Raw genomic sequence first — 26,353 nt, 5'->3', positions numbered from 1 at the left:
CATAAATACCTTAAGATATGATGAACACTTTAAGAATCCAAAGAAATAATCCCAAATATGATAACTTTACGGCTTATTTATTTTGCAATTCTCACCGGTGTCTATTTTCTATAAACATGTATTAATAGTAACGCATTTAACTGCGGATGGTGTTATCTTGCTGCAAATAGTCCTGTATTTCCTCAACTGTTTAACAAAGTACTTGATACTGAACTATAGAGGCGAAAAAATCACCGCCATGACTTTTGTCTCTGACAATATTAATGATATTTAGTAATCTTATACCCTGATATCATCCACGGGGAAATCCAAAGCTCCGCTGAGAAGAGCAGGTTCTGTCCGGTGGCAGGTGCTGCTGATGTGGGAAAAGTGTTCAATATTAATAACGTGTGTGAGGGGTTAGAGCATTCAGTTACATACAGTTAGCGCTCCCCCGCAACCAAATCCCTTATTTTACATGTCACGACCAATTAGACAGATGTTTCTTTAAGAACTGCATCGCTCCGCTGCAGTTAAATACAAGTAATGCGGCAGAACTGTGATTGTTGCATGAATATTTTTGTAAAACTTTAATGTATCGTAATTTGTTCAGCTGTCATGTTCTATTATAGATGTAGAGATACCATTTAAAAAATATATTGATTCAGTTTAAAAATGCATCTGTCAATTTTATATTTGAAGTGTTGCAGGCTGGATCTTTTGTGGGTGAGGAATTAAATATTTTGATTTTTGGAATTTTTTTTAGAACAAACATCCACAGGTAAAATGAAGAATATAATATACGTGCACACAAGAGTGTGACGACCACTCTGTGTGTTCCATAATTAGTTATGCAGATTCAAACCAGGTGTGCTGCACGTTTCTTGCTTCTGAACTCTCTCAACCGAACAGAACCGTGGAATCACGTGCTCTTAATGAAGGAGTGATCATGCAGTAGCAGTCATTACCTGCAATCAGCGGCGTTGGCTTCCAATGTGGTTGCGGCATGGAAGGCCCGAGGCCACTGCAGCCACAGGCCGAGACTGATTTAGACCATCCTGTGTGTGTTTACACCAGCGGTCGTCATAGCAGCCCAGCAGTATCTCAGAGATACGGGGGGCGGCAGAAAAACCTGATGTTCTTACCTGATTATTTTTGCTCCATTATTGCTCCGCGGTTGTCAACCTTAGATGAGGTTACCGAAATAAATACAACAATGCAATGTAATTAATGTTTCTGTGGAATCCACGAGTTCTGTTGGCAAAGGAAAATATTTACCTTATTTCTTGATGTTTAAATATGTGCTTGCCTCTTTTCTTTTTAACTTTCCTCAGCTATTGGAAGCAGTGGCTTCAGCCCAAGACAAACTCACCAGTTCTCCCCACAGATATACCCTTCCAAGTAAGAATTCTTTTATTTTTCTTTAAAAAAATAAGCAGCAACCAACTTCATTTGGCTCTTTTAATTAGATCCTTGTGGAAGATCGGGGGGATCCGGCTAGCTTTGTTTGCCTGGATGTCTGCAGCTCGCGCACACTGAAATCTGTTTTAATTATTATCCCGCAAAAATGTTCTTGGCCATTTATTGTGCGTCCACTATGTCGGTGAGCTGTGCGATGCTATCGGTCTCACAGCTTGGCTCCGTGCTCAGGATGAAGTCTCACAATCCCGTGGAATTTGTCTGTTAGAAAAGATTGTGTTATGGTTTCAGAAGTAAAACATTCTTCCCTTTTTTCTTCCTGCCTCCCTTTTTCGCTTTTGTCTTTTTTGTTTCTTTTCTCTCATAGTAGAACATATCCGCATATTCTTCCTACCCCCTCATCCCAAAATATGGCTGCGTATGGGCAGACGCAGTACACCACAGGAATGCAGCAGGCCGCAGCTTATGCTAGCTACCCCCAGCCCGGCCAGCCCTACGGCATCCCGGCCTATGGTAAGAGTTCTCAACACACCCCAAAACCTCCACTGGTCTTGCAAACATATGCATGATGTCTGCAACTGAATATTTGTCCTTCCTCAAGGTCGGGTCCAAGACCTTGTGCATAAGACAAACCTTGTTCCCACAATCCCTCCAGCAAAGCGATGCTGAGTTGTTGTTTGACGCCTGCATTCTCTCCCCAGTTACAGTAAAACTGAAAATGCTCATCAAGCTGTTTGAATGTTACGAATCAGAGAGCAAATGGGAAAGCCCATAGTACATAGCTTGCCGTCGGCTTTATTTGTCCAAAAGCGTTGGGAGTTTTTTTTTTTTTTTACTCCAAAAGACTGTTTAATATGTGGAGGAATTCAACACTGTTTATTTGAATGAATTTGCTGCATAGAAACTCCATCGAGATGAATTGAATGTAAGCAGTGGCCACTTTAACTCACAAACACAAGCAGAATGTTTTATTACTCCCAACATATTTTCACAGATGACCTATATTTGATGATAATAACAATATTAATAACATTTAATCAAACAATCACAGTCCTAACATGCTTCATGGTTTTACAGACAAATGGACAACTCATTTGCAGTAAGACTGAACCCAGCGTTGGATAATAATTCTTAACAAAGTTTGGAAGTAATTGTGTTATTTAAAGCTGTGTGTCGACTGCTTGTTTGTGCATCAAACCGATCTGGTGTCACTAACTGATTTAGGTCCATTGTGGGCAGGCATAAAGACGGAGGGGGGTCTGACCCAGTCCCAATCTCCCAGCCAGACCGGCTTCCTCAGCTACAGCTCTGGCTTCACTACGCCGCAGACAGGACAGGCCCCCTACAGCTACCAGATGCAGGGTGAGGACATCTCTGTGCACGCTTTATGTTTCTTTGTGCATCTTCACTTGCCAGTTAGTCACTTCTTTTTTTTCCTGTGTGTTTTTCTGTCTATTATTAGGGTTTAGTGCTCATTTTGGGGGGGGGGGGGGGGGGGGGGGGGGTTAGAGATTAAAGGAAAAGGTTTCTGTCCCTGATTTAATAGCATTCAGAGCCAGACGGATTCACAACACGGCCCTCACATTCCCCTCTCCCCCTTAGAAGAATCAACACAGATGGAAAATGGCAGGCACTTAGGAGGCACCAGCCATGTCCTCCCCACTCCCCAGCATTTGTTTTTTCTCTCCCTGTGATCATATTTGTATTTGTTTTAGAGCGGAGACCATACCGATTTATGGCGTTGAAACCTTAGAATGAAGTCCTGCCCTCCTCCTCTTTTTCTCTCTACGTTCTGTTTAAATACAGCTAAAGTCTTCTACCACATGCTGTTTATATTATTCACTGTTTGCATTTGTTTCAGAAAAGCCTCTGCCACACCTGCACTTTTAGCACGTTAGCCAACAGCTAGCTTGGCCTAGCCTTGGTTTCCAACGCGCGACAGTGAAAAAACATCTCGGCATGTTGTTGAGAAGCAACACTCTCACAATAAATAACGCCAGCTCAGCGGCAGATGTGGCACGTGGAAGCCTCTCCTCCACGCCTCTTAACCAAATCAAATGCAATCGGCCGCAGTCGGAGTTTAGCGGCGTGCAGCCGACGGCCCAAAAAAGAAGAGGCAGACAGACATAGAGAGAGAGAGAGAGAGAGAGAGAGAGAGAGGGGGAAGAGGAGACGGACCATGTGCAGCAGAATGTTCTAGCTGCTGTCCTGCCCTTAGTGGTTTAACTCACGATGACAGCATAATGTGCCCATTCATCTCTTCAGTATTATGCTCTTACTGCTGTCTTCCTCCTTCCCTCCGTCTAACTCTGTCCCTCCCTCGTTGTCTCCTGCCATCCCTGGCTGTCGGACGCCCCCCCCCCCCCCCCACGCAGCATTAAGTGCGTTAGTATCTGACAGCCGTTGTTGGATGACAGATCAACCACTATTCTGGCCCTTGAGTTCTCTAACTGTGGCTCTGGCCACATCATCATCATCATCATCATCATCACTCTCTCTGGCTCATCGATCGGCCTGGGCGAGGTGCCTCGGGCCTTGGGGGTCCCAACCAAAGACTGCTTCTTCCACATCTGATACCACCACCCCCTCCCACCCCCCCCCCCCCTCCCCAACCCCCTGCCTCCGTGTCAGTGTCCCTGCCACCAGCCTGTGGCCAGCTGTCAAGGCGGAGGACAATTTGATTATTGGTTTTACTCCTTGCTTTCATGTCCAATTGCCGCGGAGCTCGGTGTGGAGTTTTGTGCGCCTCACTTTTGCAACGCTTTGGGACACTTCACGTAATGCAACAGAAAAGGTACTGAGCAGATGCTAATTAGGTGAATAATTGGATTCCAGCATTCTGTCCCAGTGGCATGTAAGTAGCTAAAGAAGCTGAAGCCGCGTCCGCCTCTTTGAGGGGGAAAGCCCCATCTGGACTTGATCGCCTATTCCCAAGTGGGGCATCCAAACTTCTGCTACAAATATTGTGCGCTGATGATAGACATAGCCCATGGCGGGGGGACTGATCAAGCAAAGCAAATGGACTTCCAATTGTGGAGCCAGAAGGCAGGAGGGAAAGGAGGAGAGGAGGGAGGGATGATGTCTGGTTTTGAGTGAGTGAACTAACTGGAGCAGGACAAGGAGGGAGGGGGGGGGGGGGGGGGGAACATGCCCCCCGGGGGAACCACAAGACCCCCCCCCCCGCCCCCATTTTCTCCTCCTACCATAACCAGCACCACCACCAACAGCATGGGCTCATTCTCACTGCTGGCGGGGGTCCCCTCGGCCTTTTATGTGGCTCCTTGTTCTCCACAGAGCAACCCTCAAACCCTGCCCATGAGAGCTTTTATGAGCCGAGCCTCGGGGTCACGTTGTTGTCCTTCTCCCTCCTGGTCTCCGTCGTACCGCTCCGTCAGGCTTTCGCCTGGCGTTGAACTTTCTGTGGAGAGCGGCAAAGGTTCTTAGAAAAAAATTCCCCCCCGCATGCGTTGATAAATCAAACAAAGAGAAACATTAGTTTTGGTGAAAACACAAGGTAGAGATCTGCTGTGTGTGTGTAGTGGCTGGAAGTAGAGAGTGAGGAGCTGCACAAATGACTGGTGGATCCCAGTAATCTTGGGAGCTTTGGGAGGTATTTGTTTCTCTATTCGGGCCACAGCGCTGGGTACTTAGCTACCTGACAAGGCTGAACACTGCACTGGTCTTTTTCTTTTTCCTGGTTTCCATTCTGTGCCCTTCATGCCGACCCCCCCCCCCCCCCCCCCACCCCCCCCAACCCACAACTCCCCCCCCCCCCCCCCCCGAACTAAAAGCTGCTTCATGTTTGTCACGGTGTGGGAGGGCTTTCATGACGGGGCCAATGTCCAGAGGATGAAAGGAGCTCCCTCTGTTTGTCTCTGAGAACAAAGGTGTAATTACGCCCCCATTTAGGAACAGTTAATGTACCCCCCCCAACCCCTTTTTTTGTTTTCACTCAAACTGCGGGATATTTTGGAGATTCAGGAAGATTACTTGATTATTGATGAGTGAAGGGGCTTTTACAAATACATGTTTATTAAAAGACACTACCATATTTTTAAAGTTTTGAATATCTGCAATGACACAATATGTGTAAAATGTCTGTAAAACATCATAAAACCTTCTGTTTCTAGGCAGCAAAAGTCTACAACTGCCCAAAGCTTTACTATTTATTATTTTAAATACTGGCGTGTTTTCATATAATTTTAAATTCACAATATTGCACACCGAGCTGCGTAAACATTCCAGAAACAGTTTTGCTGAAAACTGAATATTATTCCATTAATTCATTAATGCGTGTGTGTGTGTGTGTGTGTGTGTGTGTGTGTGTGTGTGTGTGTGTGTGTGTGTGTGTGTGTGTGTGTGTGTGTGTGTGTGTGTGTGTGTGTCTAAGCTTTAATAAACACACACAGCTTGGTCCTGTTCTCCGGGGGCTCCGCTGCTCGTCTCCTCTGTATCTCATGTCATGTATATTATTAAGCCATTAGATGCTATCAACCCTTTTGAATGATTTAATTACCCCTGAGGACCATCCCTTGAACAAGTGTAAAGGAGGGACATACATATTCATTGGGACCGGTTGTGAGCTGCTAACCCCCCCCTGGCCTTACCCCCAGTGCTGCGACCTCCACCCTCCTTCCCTATACATCTCTGTCTCTCAAAAGACTGCCGATGCACACCCCCCTCCCCGCACCCTCATGCTCCATCCATCGTTTCCACCCCCCCTGCCCCTCCCTCCCTCCCTCCCCCTCCCTCACCCCACGCCACTCTTTGGAAGCTCACACACAAAAGTCTCTTGTCCTCCTCACATTGTGCGGGCTCGGACGGCTGTGGGAGCAGGTTCTGTCCACCCCTCACCCCCTCCCTGCCCCCCTCCGTCATTCATCGGGGCTGATCCAATCACTGATAAGGAAGGAAGAGGAGAAAGATAAGGCCGGTGCTCCCTCAGGCCTCCCTCGGGCCTCCCCCCTCTGTCCACCTCCTCAAATTGTTTTTTTCACAGAAGGAAAAACGTCCCCCTCTCCAACAATGTGCCGTTTCATTCTCTGACGGCAATGCAGTGTGCAGATCCGCTGGTGTTGTTTGATGAAACACGATTTAATGCATCACTCAAAAGTATTATTTTTCCCCAAAGGTGGTACTTTCACAACAACGTCGGGTTTGTATCCAGGGAACAACTCCCTGACAAACTCCACCGGCTTCAACAGCACACAACAGGTAGCCGTGCACTTCCCTCATTCCACCTCTGTGATCTGTTATCAGTTGGGAGTTTGAATTGCAGACCTCTTCGCAACCTGGAAATCTTTATGAAACATGCAACCTCAATATGTTACATTTCATCCATGACTCATTCAAACGTAAATCAGTCAGGATGTCAAAAGATTTGTACGCAGGATTATCTGCTGCACTTCAACACAAATGTATAACGCTGCAGAAGAGAGGGAGCGGTAAAAAAAATAAAAAATAGACAGATCGTTGTCCAGATGTAGGACAGAACAGACATGTGTTTGCATTTATGTTTTTGGAATCTGCACTGTAAAGTAGCAACACTGGTGCAGGGCAAATCTCACATTACTCCGCCAAACCTCCTTCTTCTATTCCTCGACTCTGCTCCATTCACTTGGCCTCAACCTTTTGGATCCAAACATTCCCTTTTTACACCACATTGAACTTAAATCTTCTTTTTCTGAATTATTTTCTGTTATTGTGTCCTTGATTTCCAAACCTGTATGTGTAACCCTGTCTTTCTCCACAGGACTACGCCAGTTATCCAGCCTTTGGCCAGGGGCAGTATGCTCAGTATTACAACAGCTCACCCTACACCTCACCCTACATGACGAGTAACAACACCAGCCCCAGCACGCCCTCCACCACCACCACCACCTACACCCTGCAGGAGCCACCCACTGGCATCACCAGCCAGGCCCTCCCAGAGAACCCCGCAGGTAAGAATCAGACCTCGGGGGTCACGAGGTTGCCTCGTGTAATCTGAATATCGGGAGTTTGATCCCGCTGAGAGCCATGTTTCATATTTCAAACGACTGAGCCCCCTCCGTCCCGCCGGGCTGGACGTTGCGCCCGATAAGAGACGAGATGACCTCAGGAAACGGTCTCAGGCCATCACGTAGTGTGGCAAGCAAGAAAAAAAGCAAATCTAACTTCAGATCTGGTGTAGAGTTTTCCACCATTTCATGTGACATTAATGCATCATCTGGCAATGAAGCTCTGATCGTATCTTTAGCAGTCAATTCAAACTTGACTGCAACTGCATTTGAAATGGTCATCAATCAAGACAAAAGACATCAGACTAAAATAATATAATTATTGTAATTGTAATGTGATTTCATTGACATTCAATTTATGTAAATTACATCTCTGATACATCACGTTGACATGTAGTCCATTACCTCTCGTTTATTGAATCAGCAAGGAGCACTATGGCTTTTAGCAACGGTGTCCTCCCAATGATTTATGACATGTTTGTTACCTGTTGGTCTGCATAAACACAAAGTAAGGTCCCACGTCAAGACGAATGGTCACTAAAAGCAAATAATAGCTCATCTTCGATACGCTCTTTTCATACGCCCCTCCTTTCCTTCTTTCCTTCCTCTCAGTAGAGTACAGTACCATCCACAGTCCATCAACCCCCATTAAAGATTCGGATTCGGATCGATTGCGCCGGGCATCGGATGGAAAGTCACGTGGCCGGGGAAGAAGGAACAACAACCCATCCCCGCCGCCCGACTCCGACCTTGAGGTAGGATGAGCCCGCTACCTTGGCGACAGACGGCCTCGCCCTGTCTGAGGCACACGGACGCTAATCCACTTACACGGCTGCCAGCTTCGACACTTGACGGGCATTCATGCTTAAATATTTGATTCCTAAACTATAAATGCATTATTGATGCATTGTGGAATATATGACGTCACAGAACGCATGCATAAAGTTCTCACGTACACCTTCGTAAATAAACAATTGGGCTTTTGAATAAGTGAGTCCTCGGGGAAGTGAATAATGTATACGCTCCAGTCGTCAAAAAACTGGACACGAGCTGCGACTAGCAAACGGTAGAAATGAGCCGTACGACACTTTGATAGTGACCATATGTCAAAATAAGCACAGAGGGCTCTTCATTAATATGATGGGAATTTAAACAAAGTTAATAGCACCCGCTACAGCTGTGACATCATACCGTGTTAACATATCTGGTTAATTAGTTTGTCGCTATTGATTACGCTAAAGTAAAGGGCCGAGAATGGAAAGCGTGCGGCGGGGGGCGGGGGGGGGGTGGGAGGATGGGGGGAGTGCTGCGGTGACCGACCCGGGCAAAATGGATCCCGGTCCCTGTGGCGCACGAATACACGCTCCTGGCCTATTGACCAGGAGGATCACCTTGCAGCCCGACAGAGTGCACCATTGATTTTGCCTTTTTTCTCTATCTTTTTTTTCTTCACCCCCCCCCCCCCTCTCCCCAATCTCTCCAGCGAGTTTTCATCTGGGACCTGGATGAAACAATCATCGTTTTCCATTCCTTGCTTACGGGTTCCTATGCCAACAGATATGGACGGGTGAGTGACATCAGACTGTGGCAGTAGCGTAGGTGCACTTTATCGGCGAAACACATTTAAACAAAAAAAAGAAGGGGAGAGGGGGGGGGGGATTAGTGGGGTTTGAAATGGTCAATGACCAGGGGATAGATTTCACCGAGCCTCATAGTGAGAAGATAGAGCAGAACTCAATGTACAGATAATTGTTTCTTTTTTTTAATAGGGCCAATGAGGCCTGACAAGTATTTGACTGCTCTCTGCAGCTGTCGCAGCTTTGCATGGCTGCTCGGGGCTCAGCTGGAGGGGCTCACGACAGTTGCACTCTGGATGTCTATTGACACATCTTAAGTGTTCCTTTCTCCTTCAGAAATGCCACATTGTTAGTTTAATTAAGTGCTTCTCAATCCATCCTTTTCAGAGAGGAGTCTCCCAGGGGACCCGGGGGCAGGAAACCGAGTCCACCCAATGTAATTCAGTCAGAACCCAAACCAGGAGAGAGATTTTTCTCAAACCTGCCTTAATTAGGATGCAGCGAAAAATGCATTGCACGTTATTTCACTGGAAGGTCATTTTCCCTCCCATGTCACCGAATGCTTATAAGAGGAAGAGTTTACTTTTCTAGACTTTGCTATTTGTTGTTCCATGTAAATTGCCCCTCTAAATTTAAACTTTCTAAACAAACAATTTGGGAAATACAGCAAAATCCTATTCTCATGGTTTGGTTGAGGTCATGGGCTCCATATAGCCATCATCGTGCTTCCGATCATTTTTTTTTTAACATGGATAAATGGAGAACTATGGACTCAATTCATCACTCTCACATTTTTCTAAATGATAAATCAATCTCTAATCCTATTTCTGCGGGGCAGCAACATTTGTAATCACCGGTTGTTTTGGCTATGGAGTTGTCTGGTTTTGAAGTCCAAAATGACATATTGCTCCTCATATGTCACAGAGCTTAGCGTCTGCAGCCCGAGCTCTGCGCCTTTGTTCTGGTATGAGGGGTGTTTGATGGGGGCAGTGTTTTGTTTTTGGGGTGAAAGAGGGCTGCCCCGCGACCCTCCACTGTTTATTTACTTTGTTCTGAGCCCTGCATGCTGGGTAAAGAGAGAGCCAAGGCTTAGGGAGCTGTGGCTCCGTGATGAGGGGCTCTCCAGCCCCCCCACACACACACACACACACTCTCGTGCATACACAGGGTCTCCAGTGTGCTCCTCTGAAACAGGAAACACTCCTGACTCCATAAGGGCCCGTTTCATCAGGACTCATATAGGATGTGACAGCCGCTAGAGTCCCTCTCACTCTCTGTTTTCTCTTTTGTTCCCTCTTTTTTTCCCCTCCTCGGCACATTTCAGTTCCTTTCTTGTTTTACTAAAGTTTTTTCTCGTGCTCCAAACTGCTGACGCTTTCACATTAAAGAAGCGTCATGAGATGGAGACGTGCTTGTTCGCAGCGAACACAAAGTACGCTGCCTCGAAGCCCCTCAGACCAGCAGATCCTCTGTAAAAGAAAGTGAACCAGACCAACGTGCGCCACGACAACCGGCCCTTCTTCTCCCGCCCGTCTTGTCATTCGTGTCACACCCGTCCCAGTGGCACGAACACAAAAGTTACCAAACACTTTCCCCCCCCCCCCTTAGCTGCTCTGAGCCTACTATAAATAGATGTCCACACCTTCTCTCGCTGTGACCTCCCACATACTTTCTCCTTCTTCTCCTTCTTCTTCTCCTCCGTCCCATACACAGATAAACACACTGCTGCTCTTATCAGCCCTTTTAATTGGCATTAAGGCAGCTCACCCCCATAAAGCTGACGGCTGAGGCCAGCTGTGCCGCCATTGGGCTGCACAGAGCCAGAGCTTAAAGTGGGTGGGGATGGATGGGGGGTTGTTATTGGTACGAGGCTCATAGGAGGGAGGGGGGGGGGGGGGTGGACTTGGCGCCCCTGCGGATGGCACTGACGTCTCGGGACAGGTGGCTCCGGCGCAGCGACAGCAGCAGCAGCACTTTGGCCTTCTGGCCTGCTTGTATTCTTAACTTCCTCACTGACGGATTGCTTAGATTCAATTGGAAAGGATTCTCTGCCTTTTTTTCCCCACCAAACCAGCCCTTTATGCTAAAGCAGCCAACAGCGGCGGAGGGTATGGGGAGAGGGAGCCGGTAGCCGGTTGATGTGGGAGGCTTAATTATTTTTGATGAATTTCGGGTGAAAGATTGATTGGCACCGGGAGGTTAAGAGGAGGGGGGATGAAAGCCTCTACAAGTGGGGGGTTGAGGTCTACCTGTGTGGGTCGTCCGCTGTCATTTCGGGTGAAAACGTAAGCGTTGTGGGGTGTGGCAGTTAATCAGCAGAAAGCTCCGGTGTGTCTTTAGGTGGTTTAACTCTGTAATCCCTGCTTCATGGTCCCGTCTTGAATGCAGTCTCACCCGGCTGCAGACAATCCTCCTCCACAGCCGGCTATTGTCTCCCTTCATCCTTTGCTCGACGAAGACAATCAGTTGATTAAAGATTTAAGATTAAAAATAGGGGTATTTAATATGCGCAACAAAAGAAAAGAATGGTAGCTCAACTATCCAGTCAGTTAATTAATTGTAACATGATTTGTATGTGGTTTATGATAATAGGGGATCTTCAGAATAAATGTGACACATGACCACACACTGTGTAAACTTTTATGATAATGCCGAGAAGCACTGAGGACTTTTTGTCAATTCATTATCTTTTTAAAAGGAAAATTGCACACATTGTCACAGGTTCATTAACTATTTTCAATGCAGTTGACTCTTGTCTGGGTTTTATCTTACAGACAACGCAACCCTATCGCCAATACTGCACATGTCCCATTAATCACAGATCATGATTTTAGGAAAAGGTTGCAGTTGGGCCGGCTCCATTAGGATTTTTCTTTTTAACTGATTTTAGATGTCAATACTCAGGGGGGGAGTGCAAAGGGAGACAATCAGATGACGGATCAGCACAAGCATGGGACGAATGGTCTATTTACGATGAGACCGTGACCCCCACCTCTTTTAAATCGACCACCCCTCCCGAGAGGTGACGTGCTTTTACTGCATTCGTTCAAGTCTGCGGCGTTTCTGATGACTATTCTGGTCGCTTTTGGGAGAGTCGTAAACAGAGGCTGGAACTTTCAAGTCCACCTAATGTCTTCATTTTATGGGAACAGCCCGCTGAGGAATTTAAAGGGATTCCGTGTTAATTGAGTGATTTACAGGGAACAGCGTTATTTATTGTTTCACGTTAACCCCCACAGATGGAGCAGAGTCACCAGAGGAAAGATTTTTAAATGAGATAATTATTTTTGTCCGTTTTCCAGGATCCTCCGTCATCTGTATCATTAGGCCTGAGGATGGAAGAGATGATCTTCAACTTGGCCGACACACACCTATTCTTTAACGACCTGGAGGTGAGTCTATTTTGTTGTTTTTTTCTCTCTTGCTCCAGCTCCCCCAAAGGCCTTCCGTTCACCCCGCGATGGTCCGGGGGGGTCAGAGAGGAATGCGCGACAGGAGCGTGGACAAAACGGTCCGTCAAGATTTCAGTTTAAAGCAGCGACAACTGTTTCAAAGCGGGGAGCCTGTTTCCCAGTTATCCGTCCCATGGTGGTGAACTATTGCCTCGGGCTACCATGAGTTGTACGTGTGCTGTAAGCCTCCGCGCCCCCCCCCCCCCCCCCCCCCCCCCCCCGCCACCTCCCCACTCCCATAGCCGCCTGCCCAATTTGTCAAGCTCCGGTGTTCCTGTGGCCGCCGCTCTGGTCCGTCTTGTGTCATGCTGCGTGCTCGGGGTCGCTGTCCACATACACACCAGACCCGGGCGTCACGGTATGAAGCCCCCGCCATCTCCCCTCCCACGCCATTCCTCCCCCCTCCCCCTCCCTGGTTCATGCAGGGCGAGTGTAAAATCTGCCCCTGGGGGCACAGGAATAGAGGGGATCAAGGGCAGGGAGGTGTGTGTGTGTGTGTGTGTGTGTGTGGTGGGACATTGGAGTGAAGCAGACACTCTGGGGGTGGGGGGGTGGGGGGGGGGGGGGTAGGAGACCGGAGGGTCAGAGATGCTTATGAGAATGTTATGTACAGAAAAGTGTGCGCCACATTTTCTCCTTACATAACATGCACATTAAGTGCAGCCGCTATTCTCCTCCCAGATCCAGATGTTGTAACCGGCTAAACATCAGTACTCATCACTATCTAACAATAAACAAAGCAATTCATCTCAACGCTATGTCCCTCAACACTATGGCTCTCTCTCCAATCCCCCGTCTATGATTTCTTTTTTCTTTTTTTCGCAATCCTCGTTCCCGCCTCCTCCTCCTCCTCCCCGAGTGTCTTTCTCCCGCTGAATCAGATCCCACTGACCCAGCACTTTCCCTCCGTGTCCCGCTTCACGCTGACCTCACAGTGGAGGAAATGTTTGGTTTGATACTTAAGTGTGAAGAGATCCGCGGGCCGCTCTGCCAAGTCTCATTACTCACCGTCGCGTTCGGCGGCGTTGCACGAAGCGAAGCCCAAGAAGGAGGAAATAACTGCAGAGAGAGGGACAGGGAAGGAAAACGCTGGTCCTCCCCCGGACAGACGAGTGACTGCGATGCCAAACGCAGTCATCGTGATCAAAGTTAATTGGCTGCAATTGACTGGTTAAATATTTCCTTATGCCCCGGCCATGTAGAATCCAGTGTAGCTGCACTTCATTTAATAGATGTGCCCCAATCATTTGAAGAAAAAATTGCAGTTTGTGACAATGCTTAAATGTGGTTTTGCGCAACATCTGTCCCGTGTTTTGACTCCGTTTCATGTGTGATGAAACCGTCCACAGACGAATTGGCAGCTCCGGCTGCTTATGAAACGATTGTAAAATGCGACGCGTATATTTTTCTTCTGCTCTATCTCGGTAACAAAATAACTCGGCTTTTGTTTTGACACTTTAAGGCTGTAGACATTTTCCAGCTAAGACTAGAGCAGTATTATAACTGTGGTCCGCTGCAAGAATGCTTTTTAGAAGGTCCAATTTAAAGATGCAGACGCCTCAATGATCATTTTCAATTAGACCAGAGGAGAAAATGACAATCTCTTGAAGGCATATTGAGCTCTTGTCTTGAACGGAGCTGGGCCAGTCCGGGTGTTAAGTGCCAGTTCTCAGCAACGCCTAACCAGTCGTGTTTCCTCTGTGCTGATTTACAGCCCTGCATCTCCGATAAAGCCAAATAGAGTCCAACTATAAATACCACAGCCAGCAGCAGTTATGTATTTAAGCATGTGCAGAAATGCATATGGTCCATCTAATTTAGTCTAAGCCATAAAGGGAGACCCCAGAGGCTGTGCAGAAACACAGGTGCAGAGTTAGTAGCATAACGGGGTGTGTGTGTGCGTGTGCGTGTGCATGTGTGTGTGTGTGCGTGTGCGTGCGCGTTTGCGTGTGTGTATAAGTGAGTGGTCCATCGAACACTGTTGTCCTGCCCGCATCTGCACAAGAACTGTAAATATGGGATGTGGAAACGTAGATTTATTCACAGATTTTTAAAAATGTATTGATATGTTTTAAATTTACATGGCTTGTTTACAACCCTCTAAACATCACAATCATTCTTGTCCTCAGCCTTCTAGAGCCGTGTTGTGCATGTGTGTGTGTGTGTGAAGGGGGGCTGGAGAGCATTGATAGAGTTGGTGAGTGACAATTCTGAGGAAAGTCATAAAAAGAGAGAGGGCATACCAAAGGGGTCAACAGGGATCAGTTTCACTCTTACCTCTCTCCCTCATTCTCCCTCTTCTGACCTCTTTTAGGATCAGCACTCTCTTTTTTTTTTTTTTATTCACCATAGAATTGAAGCTGCGTCCTTAAGAAAATACAGCTAAATTCCCAAAAAACCTCCCCTCCCTTTCCCCACGCTCAAATGAAATCGCTTCAGCTCTTTTAAAAACTGTCTGCAGCCACCAGTCAGTTTAAACCTCAGAAACCTCTCACTGAAGGAAGTATTAGGAAAGTAATTCAAGGCAATACGATCTCACCTGATGTGACCTCCTGTGATTCATTTCCCCTGGAGAATAAGTTGTATTTTAATGAACACGGTGATAAAGATATTATAAACAGTAATTAATGTTGCATTTAAAACAAATTCTCATACCCAATCATCTACAACAACATCCTAATGGAAAGGTAATATCATTATTTTCGGGAATTGACTATTTGTTCTTTTTAATAACTAGAATAAAAATGTGTTTCAAAAGAATACACCTGGTAGAGAATATTTGTTGTTCTTCCATCATATTGTTGAAATAAAATCCATTAGCCTCCATTGTGACACCAGCGCTGGGTGTGCGGCTGCATGTGGAGTTAATTGATGGTCTGAGGCGTATAATGAAGCCCGCTGAGGCCCAGCTCGACCTGGAAGACTGACAGCTCTGCTGTGAGTTTACTGTAGGTGTGCTAACGCCGCGCCGCATGTGGGAACCCGGGGGCCCCTCTCACCCCGGCTCCCCCCCTCTCAGTGGGGTACGGTGGGATGGCTGCCGTCTCCCCCTTCCCTGGGTGAGAAAACAACCCCTCTCCCCTGTCTGGAGTATAAAGGCCATGGGGGCAAACCACTCAGAGAGAGAGAGAGAGAGAGGGAGGGGGGGGGGTCTCTAAAGGTGGGAACATTTTAAATTAGTCCACTGATGCCTCCACGCTGTGTGGGACCCTCTCTCTCACACACTTATGGACATGCGAGCTAAAAATGTTGTGCCGCAAATTCTGCATACATAAATACTTATGGAAGTCGCCCTGACTCTCAACCGCACACACACACACACACACACACCTGTGGAGCAACCTTGTGACACCGTGGGCGGACTACCTTTCATAGCTCCTGGCCTCGGCCCCAGGGTTGAAACGTCCTCTGTCACTCCCACCCGGGGGCTGCGTGTTAATGGCAGATGCGGTGAAACCGCACGGTTCCCTTTCTCCTCCAGAGCCTCTTAGCCTGGAGTCCTTCTGTTTGTTCAGTGTCCCGCCGCAGAGGTCGGATCCCGCACTCGCCATCCGTATAGACCGGCAGCTTTTATGGTCGTTTCCTCGACGGTATTTTCTTTAGATTGTGCTCACAGTGAGGAGGAACATAATGCTGTTGATCAGTCACCGACTGTACACTGCGGCTTTTATGTTTCCATAACGCTATCATAACACATGAAACTGAACAACCCATCAAGACCTGCACCTTTTTTTTTTTTTTTCCCCTCCTCTATCCAGCATAACGGGTGTGCTGCTGGGGCCGTTTCCGTGCATGGCGTGTTTTGTCAGATGGGCTTGTTTAGCCCCGTTCACACTGAATGCGGCTTATTTCCTCGTGTGCCTGGCCTCCGATGCAGCGCTGCAGTCATGCTCCTCGACTTAGCTCCATCACGTCTCGGGGGTTCGGGCCGTCTGATGTGTTTTGGAAGGACTACAGAGAGAACGCGGAGGTTTTCCAAGCCACCCTGTCAATCTTCACTCCACACATCCCCACCTCAGCCCCGACCTTCACTCCGCCGCCCTAACGCAGCCGATCCCTGCAGCGGCGGGGCTCCAGTAACAGCGCTGTCCGTTGACAAATGACGACGTTTAAGAATAGATTTCTTGTCCTGAAAATAAAGAGCACCTGTCCGACGTGGTCTGTGGGCGAGATCAGAAACTTTGTACAAAAAAAAAAAAAGAAGAAAAAAAACAGTCCTTTTGCCAAGAATAAACAGCTTTTCTGTGGATACTTTTTGTTCCGAAGGGGAAAATGCTGAAACGACTGAGATTTAATATTACATTAATGTTGCTCTCCTTGAGATGCGGTTTGGACTTTAGGCGCCAAAAATTGGGAATAATGAGAAGCAGCTTATCCATCACGCATAAATAATTCACACTTTTCACTCTCTATCTGATTATTATTTTTATTTTCACGTCCAACTTTCCCAGTCATTATACTTGCAGAGCACTTAAAATAAGCAGTGTGTTCCTGAGCGAAGCGCACTCCCTGTTTTCCCCCCAACCGTGTGAGTTTTTGGTGAAGCCAGCATACCCCCCCCCCCCCCTCCCCCCCCTCCCCCTGTACCTGTGCTTTGTTTGGCGCCGCTGTTTGAATTCCGTGGCTGTTCAAGCACAGATTGTGGATTGGAACGAAGTGGGTTCGAAGAACTCTCCCTTTGTTACTCACATCCTGTGTTTGACCCCCAGGTAATCACAGCCCCCCCCCCCCCCCCCCCCCCACCCGCCCCTCTTCCACGACAGGGGTGCCTGTGGTGGGAACAGAGAAGGATGTTGCTGGGGGTCACAGACCGCGGAGGGGTTGGGGTGGGGGGGGGTGAGATGACAGCCACTGCCGGTGGAGTGGCGGCATTGAGAACCTGCGAACCACGGATGAGCCTTTTTCACATGGCATCAGCCTGTAGGCTGACAAGGAATGCTGTGATGACGGCTGTTGTCGCTCACACTCCGCTTCTGACCACCCTCACCGGAGAGAGAGAGAGAGAGGGGGGGGGGGGGGGCGTACCTAACAAATGGACAGTGACCTCATAGACCTTCACGGGACGGGGAAGCGGATCTACGAGTCAGTCCGGATCCTCGGGCCGTGTTTTGGAAACACGCGTTTGGCCAGCCCGCCGACGTCTTTCCCCTCCTCTCCCCCCCTCACCCCCCCCCCCCCCCCCCTCGGGCTCTGACTGTTGCGGTCGCCACCCCGAGCTCTCTCTCTCTCTCTCTCTCTCCCCCTCCGGGGGCCGCAACAGGAGGACTCCGACCCGTCCTCGCTGATTGCTCAGTGACAGACGCCGGGAGAACAAAGGGGGCTCTGATGGCTTTCGGCGGACCAGGGGGAATTGCACAGGGACACGGGGGAGAGAGGGCGAGAGAGGGCGAGCGAAGCCTCAATTGAGCATCCCTTTGGCATCTTTCTCCCGTGGAGCTGCGGACCGTTGGGTGGCTCAGATAAAGAAAGAATGCTGCTGATACATATAACAGAGAGACGTAGTGTTTGCTTAAGGAGTAATTGCGACGGCTTCTGGTGGAGGGTCTTCACTCCTGGCTACAGTAGAAACATCTGGTGTGAGTTAGTGGTGATGTCGGTTTTAGAGAGACCGCTGTTTGCTCGGTGAATGGGGGGGGATTGGGGGGGGCGGGCAGAGGGTATTTGACGGAAAAGACGCGTTCCAAAGGTTCTAAGAGATTCCCTTAAAGTGCCACCGTCTTGGAGCAGTGTCCATTGTTCATTTCATACAAAATGACGATACTTTTACTTTTACTTCCAATGAGTCGGTGGCTTGATGATGATTCGTTCCTTTTTGATAAAGTCTCTATATTTAGGACATAATGTTTCCCAGGCCAACATTATCAAAACAGAAAAAAAGTCTGACAGTTGTTTTTACTTTTCTTTCTACCTTAACCCTGTATTCATCAATTTTTCCACACACGTTTTATTTATTTGGCATTTCGGAGTTCACCACTTGAACCTGCACCATCCACGGCTCTGTGGTGTTTACGAGGCCTTCAAGTGCCTCCTAATGAGTATGCGTAAGGGGTACTGTACAAAATTGCCCACAGACAACTCGGCTATTAGCTTTCCCCTTAGCCCGTGCAGAGGTTTACGCCAGGCCCCCAGCTGGGAGCAGTAATTGTTGGAGTCTGCGCATTCTTCCACCCTTTCCCTATTTATTCAAAGCGCAAACGTACAAAAAAGGAGGTCTCAAGCTCAGTTAATTGAGCGTTGTAGTATGTGTAATAATTCCAAAATTAAAACATCTAAAAATGTAAAGCAGTATTTTTCTTTTTTTGTTTGAATTTCCTTTTAACACTTCAACATTTATCGAGGTTCGATGTGTTTATTAGCTTTAAGGAATTTGGGAAAAGTCCATGAAAAATCATTCACAATCAGGCAGCAATTATAATTAGGCACAGTTAGGCCTAATTACTGAGACATATTTATGTGTTTCAGGTCATGTCGGAGTTCTCGCGCTGGCACCCAGGCCCATAATTACCATGATGACTAGTATGCTTCTCACATGGCTGTTTTGAGCCACGCTGGCTGTCAGACTCTGAAAGAAACGCATTACAGGGGAAGAACAAACATGGGGACTATTGTTGTCTAACAAGGTACCAGGAGACAGCGTACAATTAGCCAATGACGTACCAAACCAGTGCTTTGCTGTCGGCTGATTGCGCCTGATTCACCGGCAAGTAATTACAGGATAATATGAAGCATTCCAGTCACCTGCCCCACAATGCTTTGAAAGAAGGCTTTACGAGGGGCTTAAGCCAGCGTGCAGTTTTGTTTTCCTCAACAACAAAAAAACGACTTGCCTGCACTACTTAAGAAATTAAGCACGTCGATACTTCTGGTCCTGGCTTCGCCCCGAGAAGAGAAATAATTCGGGGGATAATTCACAAACACAAATTACCCGCAAATTTGTTGGCAGCAAATCTCCGAGCCGGGACAAATTGCTGCTTTATTTAACTATTAAAGATCTGCCGGTGATTGTGCAAAAAGAGATTAGGCCAAGAGAGCCCCCCCCTCCCACTGCCAGCACCCCATTTCCAATTGGCGGTCCATCCTGTGGAACGTGGGGCTCAGCGCTCGCTCCGTGTGAGGTCACTGTGGACTCTCTCTCCCAGAGCCTTTGCCCCACCGCTCTCCACCATCTCCACCTCTCTACCCTTCCACCACACACACCCCCCCCCCCCCTCCCTCCCCCGTTATCGGGGTGGCGGAACCCCGGAGAGGGGGGGGGGGGGGGAGAAGGGGTCACAGGGTCAAAGTCTTTTCCTCTTTGGATCTCGGGGCTTGCTGGGAGAGGTTTGGCGAGAGAATGGCTGCATTAGAGCAGGGGTTGGGGGGGTCAAGATTTTAATTCTGTTAAAGAACAGCTGGTTTGAGTTTCTCCCCACGTCGCTCTTCCCTCCCTTTCCCCACAAATCCGGGGAGATGAAAAATTTGTTCAGAGGGGAACCAGTAAAATAAAAAAGGTTTACAGTCCAAAGCCCTTACCCTTACCCTGCTCTAGCACTAGAGAGGAATGCAATAACGTCAGCATTTGGCCTCAGTTAGATTGACTTAAAACAAGGAAGTCCTTTCTGTGTTTTGGTGTCTTAACAGCCGGATGGAACTTAATTAAAAAGCTTAAATAATCGGGAGGGATTTTTTCATACTCGAGACCGGAGGAATTCTTCCCCCTCAAGATTCAATTTCCATGAGAAATTATTATTTCTAGCGTAACTTTAAACAGGTGAGGCTCACAAATAGTTGGCGGCTACACAGCACGTCGCAAACTTGCAGCTTTCCGGGGTAAATTCTTTAAAGCACTCGATGGAGATATCGATACGCTGCCTGTTATTCGTTCTAGATTAGGGCTTAAACAAATTAAGAGTCTGACGTCACGATCAATTTCAAAGCCTTTTGCACTTGACGATACCGGTGCTAAAACCAAATTGCTGCAAAAAAACAATAAGGTCTTCCAGCCTCTTTCTTCCCCCGTCCCAAGTGAAATGTGTTGATCCCAATGCCAAGGCGGGACTCCCTCGCATTGCAGCCGGCTGAGGGGAAGGGAGAGAGGCGACGAAGGGGGAGGCGCTACGGCTCGCCCATAAATGGAAAACTAATAACAGATTTTTTTTTTTTCTTTCTTTTTTCGCTGCTTTCTCCTGCGCTCTTTTTGCCGGCTGACTGGCCCCGGGGCCGTGTTGGTGTGTGGCGCGGCAGCAATCAGGGGTCATAATTTCATTGGCGGTTAGCATCAGGTTCAATTTTTCTAGTAGGTTACATTTGCCAGAAAGTCTGGATTGTGTTACTGTGTACCGGCGGAATCAGTGCAGAGCTGCAGAATCCCTCTACCTTTCCAAGAGGAGCCAGCGACCCCCCCAACCCCCCCCCCCCGTCCTTGTTCTGTACGTATTCATGTCAGACCTCGCAGACACGACTCGTTCGAACGCCAGTTGGAGTTGCTGGATTGAGACCAAATGATGTCTGTGCGTATGCATATCTTGAGACCCCTCTAGTGGTCGCAGTCCACTCTGGCTAATGACAAGGTTAGTTTCTGTTTGGACACAGCTGGTGTGGGCAAAAGGGAAAGAAAAATGAGTTGAGGAACGTCTTCAAAGGCTATAAAGCGAAAGTCAAGGCGAATGGGATTAAGAATGAGGTGTCCAGCCAAAAGCACAAATTCCTGAATGCATGTGCTGTTTCTAGTGAGAAATTACAAGGAACATGTGGGGAAAGTTCTTTCCCCTTAAAGTCAAGTGACCTTCGAGAGAATCCTAATCAAATGACTCGTTTCGTCTCGCAGGAATGTGACCAGGTACATATCGACGACGTGTCCTCCGATGACAACGGCCAGGATCTGAGGTACAACACTGGAGCCCTTTAGCTCTCCCTCCAAAACCATCAGAACAAAACCGTGCCATTTGCTCGGTGCTCGGCCCGCGCTGACAAGAGTCCGCTCTTCTCCTCTTCGTCCCCACCCTCACAGCACGTATAACTTCGGCGCCGACGGTTTCCACGCCGCGGCGACCAGCGCCAATCTGTGCCTGGCCACGGGCGTGCGGGGAGGCGTGGACTGGATGAGAAAACTGGCCTTCCGCTACAGACGCGTAAAAGAAATCTACACCACCTACAAAAACAACGTCGGAGGTAATCCCCCCCCCTCCTGCGAGCAGCGCTGCTCTGTGGAGATCTGTCGAAGTAGAAATGAGTTTGCAGATGTGCGGGTGCCGCCATGTGCGCGTGCTCTCAAAGCGCACACGCCACACCACTCGGTTTCGGGGGGGAAAATGTCTACTGACTATTTCGGTGGTGTTCTGAAGGCCAGTCCAACCCAAACAATGTTCCCCCTGCGTTTCAGGTCTGCTGGGCCCGGCCAAAAGGGAAGCCTGGTTGCAATTGCGAGCAGAAGTTGAAGCCTTGACGGACTCCTGGTTAACACTGGCACTGAAAGCACTAACGTTAATCCACTCAAGGTAGGAACCCAGTGCCGTACATACATAAACCGTCATGTGGTGTAAATAAGTCAACTCCGTACTCCTAAACTATGTGAAAGTGTGCATGGAGATCCAACTAGAGTCAAAGCTCGATCCTTCGGGGGCAGGACGTGTTTTCACGCGTTTGATACATTGCGGTGTCGTTTGTTCTGTGTTTTCTTCTTTGTCCTCCCCTCGGAGCGATGTAGAATGATGTCATCCCTTTGCTCTCCTCCTCTGTCTCCCCTCCGCAGGTCAAACTGTGTGAACATCCTGGTGACCACCACGCAGCTCATCCCTGCGCTGGCCAAGGTCCTGCTCTACGGCTTGGGGATTGTCTTTCCCATCGAGAATATTTATAGTGCAACCAAAATAGGTAAATGTGGGTTTTCAATCCTCTCTGGTTTCGTCCTCCGTGATCAATCTATCACTGTGGGACATTAATGCTTGTTGTTTTAGCCTGGTTGAGTGTATCAAATTCGAGACACACGCGCTACCTCAGTGATGGGACGGAGGCGTGGATGGGGTGGGACGTTCGGTCACCGGAGAGCGTTGATGTTCTTCTTCTATGAAGGAACAGGCCCAAATCAGCCCGGGATTATTCTCTGGGCCTCCCGAGGCCTCTCCTGTTCACTCTCTGCATATGAAACCACTTCTGCACATTTATGTCATTCCACAGCTACGAGACCCCCCCCCGCTCTTCCTCCTCCCCCTCCTACTACGAACCCCCCCCTCCCTCTTTTTTCCTCCTGTCCCTTCCCCTTCTCCACTGCTTCAAATGCAAAATAAACATCAAGCTTGACTCCCACGGGGCGTTTTCGGGCCCATCGGCGTAGAGTTGGAGGCGAGCGCGAGCTCAGGGCTCCATCCAGGCGATAAGCGCACTGGTTGCTCCCAACCAGAACCCTGGCCCACGCAAGAGTGATTTCGGGCTGATTTGAGTTCATTTGTCCCATGGCCGGGGAGTTAATGCTTTTCAGATCGCCTTCATCTGAGGGCTGATCTTATCGCGTCTCCTCGCTGGGCTCAGAGTGTTTGCACTCTGCCCTACTTCCTACGCGCCGTGTGTTTTTAGAGGGGCTCTTGTCACCCTGCGCCTTTTGAGTCAACCCGCCGGTGTTTTAGAGTGGCTCCGTTCGAGCGCCTTTGTATCTGTTTGCGTCCACTCGACGCTCCACTAACGCCCTGCTGTTGACTCCCCCCCCCCCCACACACAGGGAAGGAGAGCTGCTTTGAGAGAGTGATTCAAAGGTTCGGGAGGAAAGTTGTTTACATTGTTGTTGGAGACGGTGTGGAAGAGGAGCAAGGCTCGAAAAAGGTAAGAAGTTCTGGAAGAACAGATACCACACACTGCACGCACCGTCGAGTCGTCTGGGGGGAAACATTCATCTACAAGTGCACAGGGATGGGAGAAAAGGAAATGTTTGAGCGTTCTGCAGGGGTCAGGAGTTCATCATGAATGCTTGCCCAACACAAAACATACCTGCCATACTTCTCCAAAGGAAAAGGATCAGCGCTCTCATAGGGGCGTCCGAGTACAAGAGAGAAAGTCCGTAGTGTGTAATCAGCGCTCTTCCTCCGCCATCTCAGGTTCGCAGGGCAGGGGAGGGGAGTAGATGGCATAATTATATATTCCCGCTGGGTGCCCTGAGCGGCGTGAATGCCGTGCCGTGTAACGCTAGCCCCTCTCGGACCCATTGAAGGCATAAAGGAGACTCAAATCATTGTCGATGAAATCAGAATATTCGCTGCAAAGCCGAGCCTGTCAGCGTGACGCGGTTTTGGGATCTGTTCGGATGCCTCCTGCCTGTCGGCTCTCGTGCACTCGGCGTTTTCTGACCGAGCTCCCGGCGGGGATATTCATTAGCAAACGAATCAGCGGCTTAGGAACGAATGTTTCACTGACAGTTACGGTGCCGGCACGCACTCCCTTTGAAAAGCCACCAGCTCCCCTTTCACCTGTTTTTCGGTAAACAGCGAGGAGAAGCGTGAGGACAGATGAAGAGCGATTAGGGAAGATGTAGCAACCCCCTTTACCCTGGAGAAGTGTGTAAAGCAATAGCTCCGTGTTATGGAAAGCGAACACACCCTGGGAATAAGGACTTGAGGGATGATTGTGGAAAAAAGATGCAAATGTCTTCGTCTTGAGTTGTCGGAGTGTGACATTGATGGAAGGATAAGGCGTTTTTATTTCCCCTCCGTCTGAGTGCTGCGAGTCCCACGACACGGCATGCGGTAAAAGGTTTCTGTGTCAACATCAGGGAGGACTTGAAATAACACAACAATTACACCCGTCAGGAGGCACACATCAGACGTGACATTGTGTGAAACTACAAAAGCGAACGTCTGAGAAGTTCTCTCGGCCCTCATTCCGTAAAAAAAAAAGAAAGGAAAAAAGTCCCCCAAACCCCCGAAACCGTTCTGCCTCCAGTTATTGCCTTCGCCTGGGAGAGGAGGCAGAGATAGCATCGGCAGCTTTTAAACTTAAAAGCAAAGACAATTTACAAAACAAAAAGCAAAGAGCTTTTTAAGGGTCAGTGCAGGCTCCTCTAAGCGGAACATATGCCTGGGAGAGGCCATACCTTTGATAAGGGGAGCGTAATGGGCTCGGCACACTGAGGAGCCCGGGACTCTACCTGACAAGCTCCTTTCATTCTCTGCGACTCGGGTTTCTCCTCCGCCCCCCCCCCCCCCCCCCCCCCCCCCCCCACCTCACCCCCCTCCCCCCTCCCTGTCCCCGTCCCCGTCCTCTGCTTGGGAACAGCGGCTCATTTGCACCGTCCCGAACACACACACTGGCAGGCGGTATATCCCCTGCGGGGAGTTCCTTTATGTCGGAGAGGCCGCCGCTCGCTTGAGTTCGGTCGGTTCAAAACTTCACGTTAACGCGTGGGAGGAATCGCACGGAGGCCGTCTTTGGCCGCGCCGACCCGTGCGCGAGGGGGCGGGCGCCGCAGACGGCGTGCGTTGTTGAAATGATCGCTTTTCTCCATCCGTTGAACGTATGAGCCGTGGTGTAAACGCTCTGCTTTGGACGGGCTGCCAGCAAGGATTTTTTTTCTCCTTTGATTATTGATTGATGTGGCCGTTTTCTGGTTGCTAACTCAGTTAAAAAAATGCCCACCTTTGCTTTTCCGAGGGAAAAAACAAAACAAATATCATTATATTATATCATCTGAATCTAAACTGTGCTTTTAAATCAAACGTTTGTCGTTCCTCCCTCAGCACAACATGCCCTTCTGGAGGATCTCCAGCCACTCAGACCTCATGGCCCTCCACCACGCTCTGGACCTGGAGTACTTGTAGCACCTCAGCGCCACCGTACACCCGGCGCCGCCTCAGCACGCCCTGCGACCTTTCACCTTCGGCCCTGCGTCCCCTTCCCACGCTTGCCACAGACCCAGCTGAGAAAAGACCCAAGCCACCCCCCCCCCCCCCCCACACACACACACACACACACCCCTCCCCGCCGCGCTGCCTGGCGTCTGTCTTCCACTACACAGGAAGAAACGAAGGGGAGAATGGAGGAAGGAAAAGAAGAAAGAAAGAAAAAAAAGAGGCCGAGCACACGGTAAATGTGCTGACATACGGTCACACTTCGTCTTAACCCTAAACTTTTCTGTTTTTTTGCTCTCTGGAAGCGAAGGAGAGAGGTGAATTTACGGCGCCGCAGCTGCTTGCCCTGGTTACTGTGAATTGGCCGTTTTTTTTTTTTTTTCTGAAGCCGTCAAAGTGTTTTACGGCCCCCCCCCCCCACACCGGTTTGCGCCCGGGACTCTTTCAGGGTTCACACCTGTGAGGAGAGAGCAGAGCTACCGAAAGCCTCGCAAACAAAACTCCAGCAAAAAGCGCAGGCCCCACGACTACTGGTGGTCTCCTCCCGTCTCCTCCTGTGTCCTCGTCCGCCCGCCTACTCTTCAAGCGCCTCTGCCGTCGCGGGACGGACAGACGAGGCGACCGCTCCTCTGTCGGCCTGTCGGAGCCCCCCCCCCCCCGTCCTTGTTATTTATGAACGGAGACTTTGTGAGTGGCGCCGTGCCACAGAGAAGGTACCTCGGCGAACTAAAGACTCGTGCCTTTTTTTACAAAGTACCCATTGATTTACACCGCAGCGAGAGCAAGACGAAAAGTGGAAGAGATTCTAAAAAAAAAAGGGGAGTTTTCTAAATATTTAAGGAAAATTACAAAAACTTTATTTACAATGCTGAGACAATCGTGTATAGAGGAAATCTTTTTTTGTGTGTGTAAGTTTGTAATCACTGGACTATTCCTTCCTATATTCATTTAGGTACGTGCTCTTCATTGAAGTAAAAAAAGAAATATTAAAGGCCTCCCATCGCACACGAGCTTGTGCAAAGCCTAAAAGTGTTGATGTGTTCAAGTTTTGTTCAGTAAACAGATATGTAGATAATGGGATTTTGTGATAAATTGTTTTGTCAAGACCAAAAGCA

The 26,353-nt window shown here is 48.7% G+C and overlaps 1 protein-coding gene across 10 annotated transcripts in view; it reads left to right on the top strand.

The window, feature by feature from the left end:
- Positions 1-25,333, top strand: part of eya1 (EYA transcriptional coactivator and phosphatase 1) — a 54,882-nt gene extending 29,549 nt beyond the window's left edge. For 5 of the 10 annotated variants that reach the window (XM_062559302.1, XM_037456412.2, XM_062559303.1 and 2 more), the window contains 14 exons: positions 1,314-1,380; positions 1,766-1,911; positions 2,623-2,760; positions 6,530-6,612; positions 7,151-7,340; positions 8,010-8,152; positions 8,881-8,964; positions 12,277-12,366; positions 21,233-21,291; positions 21,416-21,576; positions 21,788-21,902; positions 22,157-22,278; positions 23,120-23,220; positions 25,128-25,333. In XM_062559302.1, the coding sequence (XP_062415286.1) occupies positions 1,314-1,380; positions 1,766-1,911; positions 2,623-2,760; positions 6,530-6,612; positions 7,151-7,340; positions 8,010-8,152; positions 8,881-8,964; positions 12,277-12,366; positions 21,233-21,291; positions 21,416-21,576; positions 21,788-21,902; positions 22,157-22,278; positions 23,120-23,220; positions 25,128-25,208 (1,580 nt within the window). In that variant the 3' untranslated portion in view covers positions 25,209-25,333. The remainder of the gene's footprint in view (positions 1-1,313; positions 1,381-1,765; positions 1,912-2,622; positions 2,761-6,529; positions 6,613-7,150; positions 7,341-8,009; positions 8,153-8,880; positions 8,965-12,276; positions 12,367-21,232; positions 21,292-21,415; positions 21,577-21,787; positions 21,903-22,156; positions 22,279-23,119; positions 23,221-25,127) is intronic. The other 5 variants (XM_037456420.2, XM_037456414.2, XM_037456413.2 and 2 more) reach the window with 5 other exon arrangements.
- Positions 25,334-26,353: the final 1,020 nt, after the last annotated feature.

Source organism: Pungitius pungitius, chromosome 19 (assembly GCF_949316345.1).
Source record: "Pungitius pungitius chromosome 19, fPunPun2.1, whole genome shotgun sequence".
Taxonomy (NCBI): Eukaryota; Metazoa; Chordata; class Actinopteri; order Perciformes; family Gasterosteidae; genus Pungitius; species Pungitius pungitius.
Note: the sequence above shows the minus strand (reverse complement) of the source record. Positions and strands in the feature narration are given on the sequence as shown.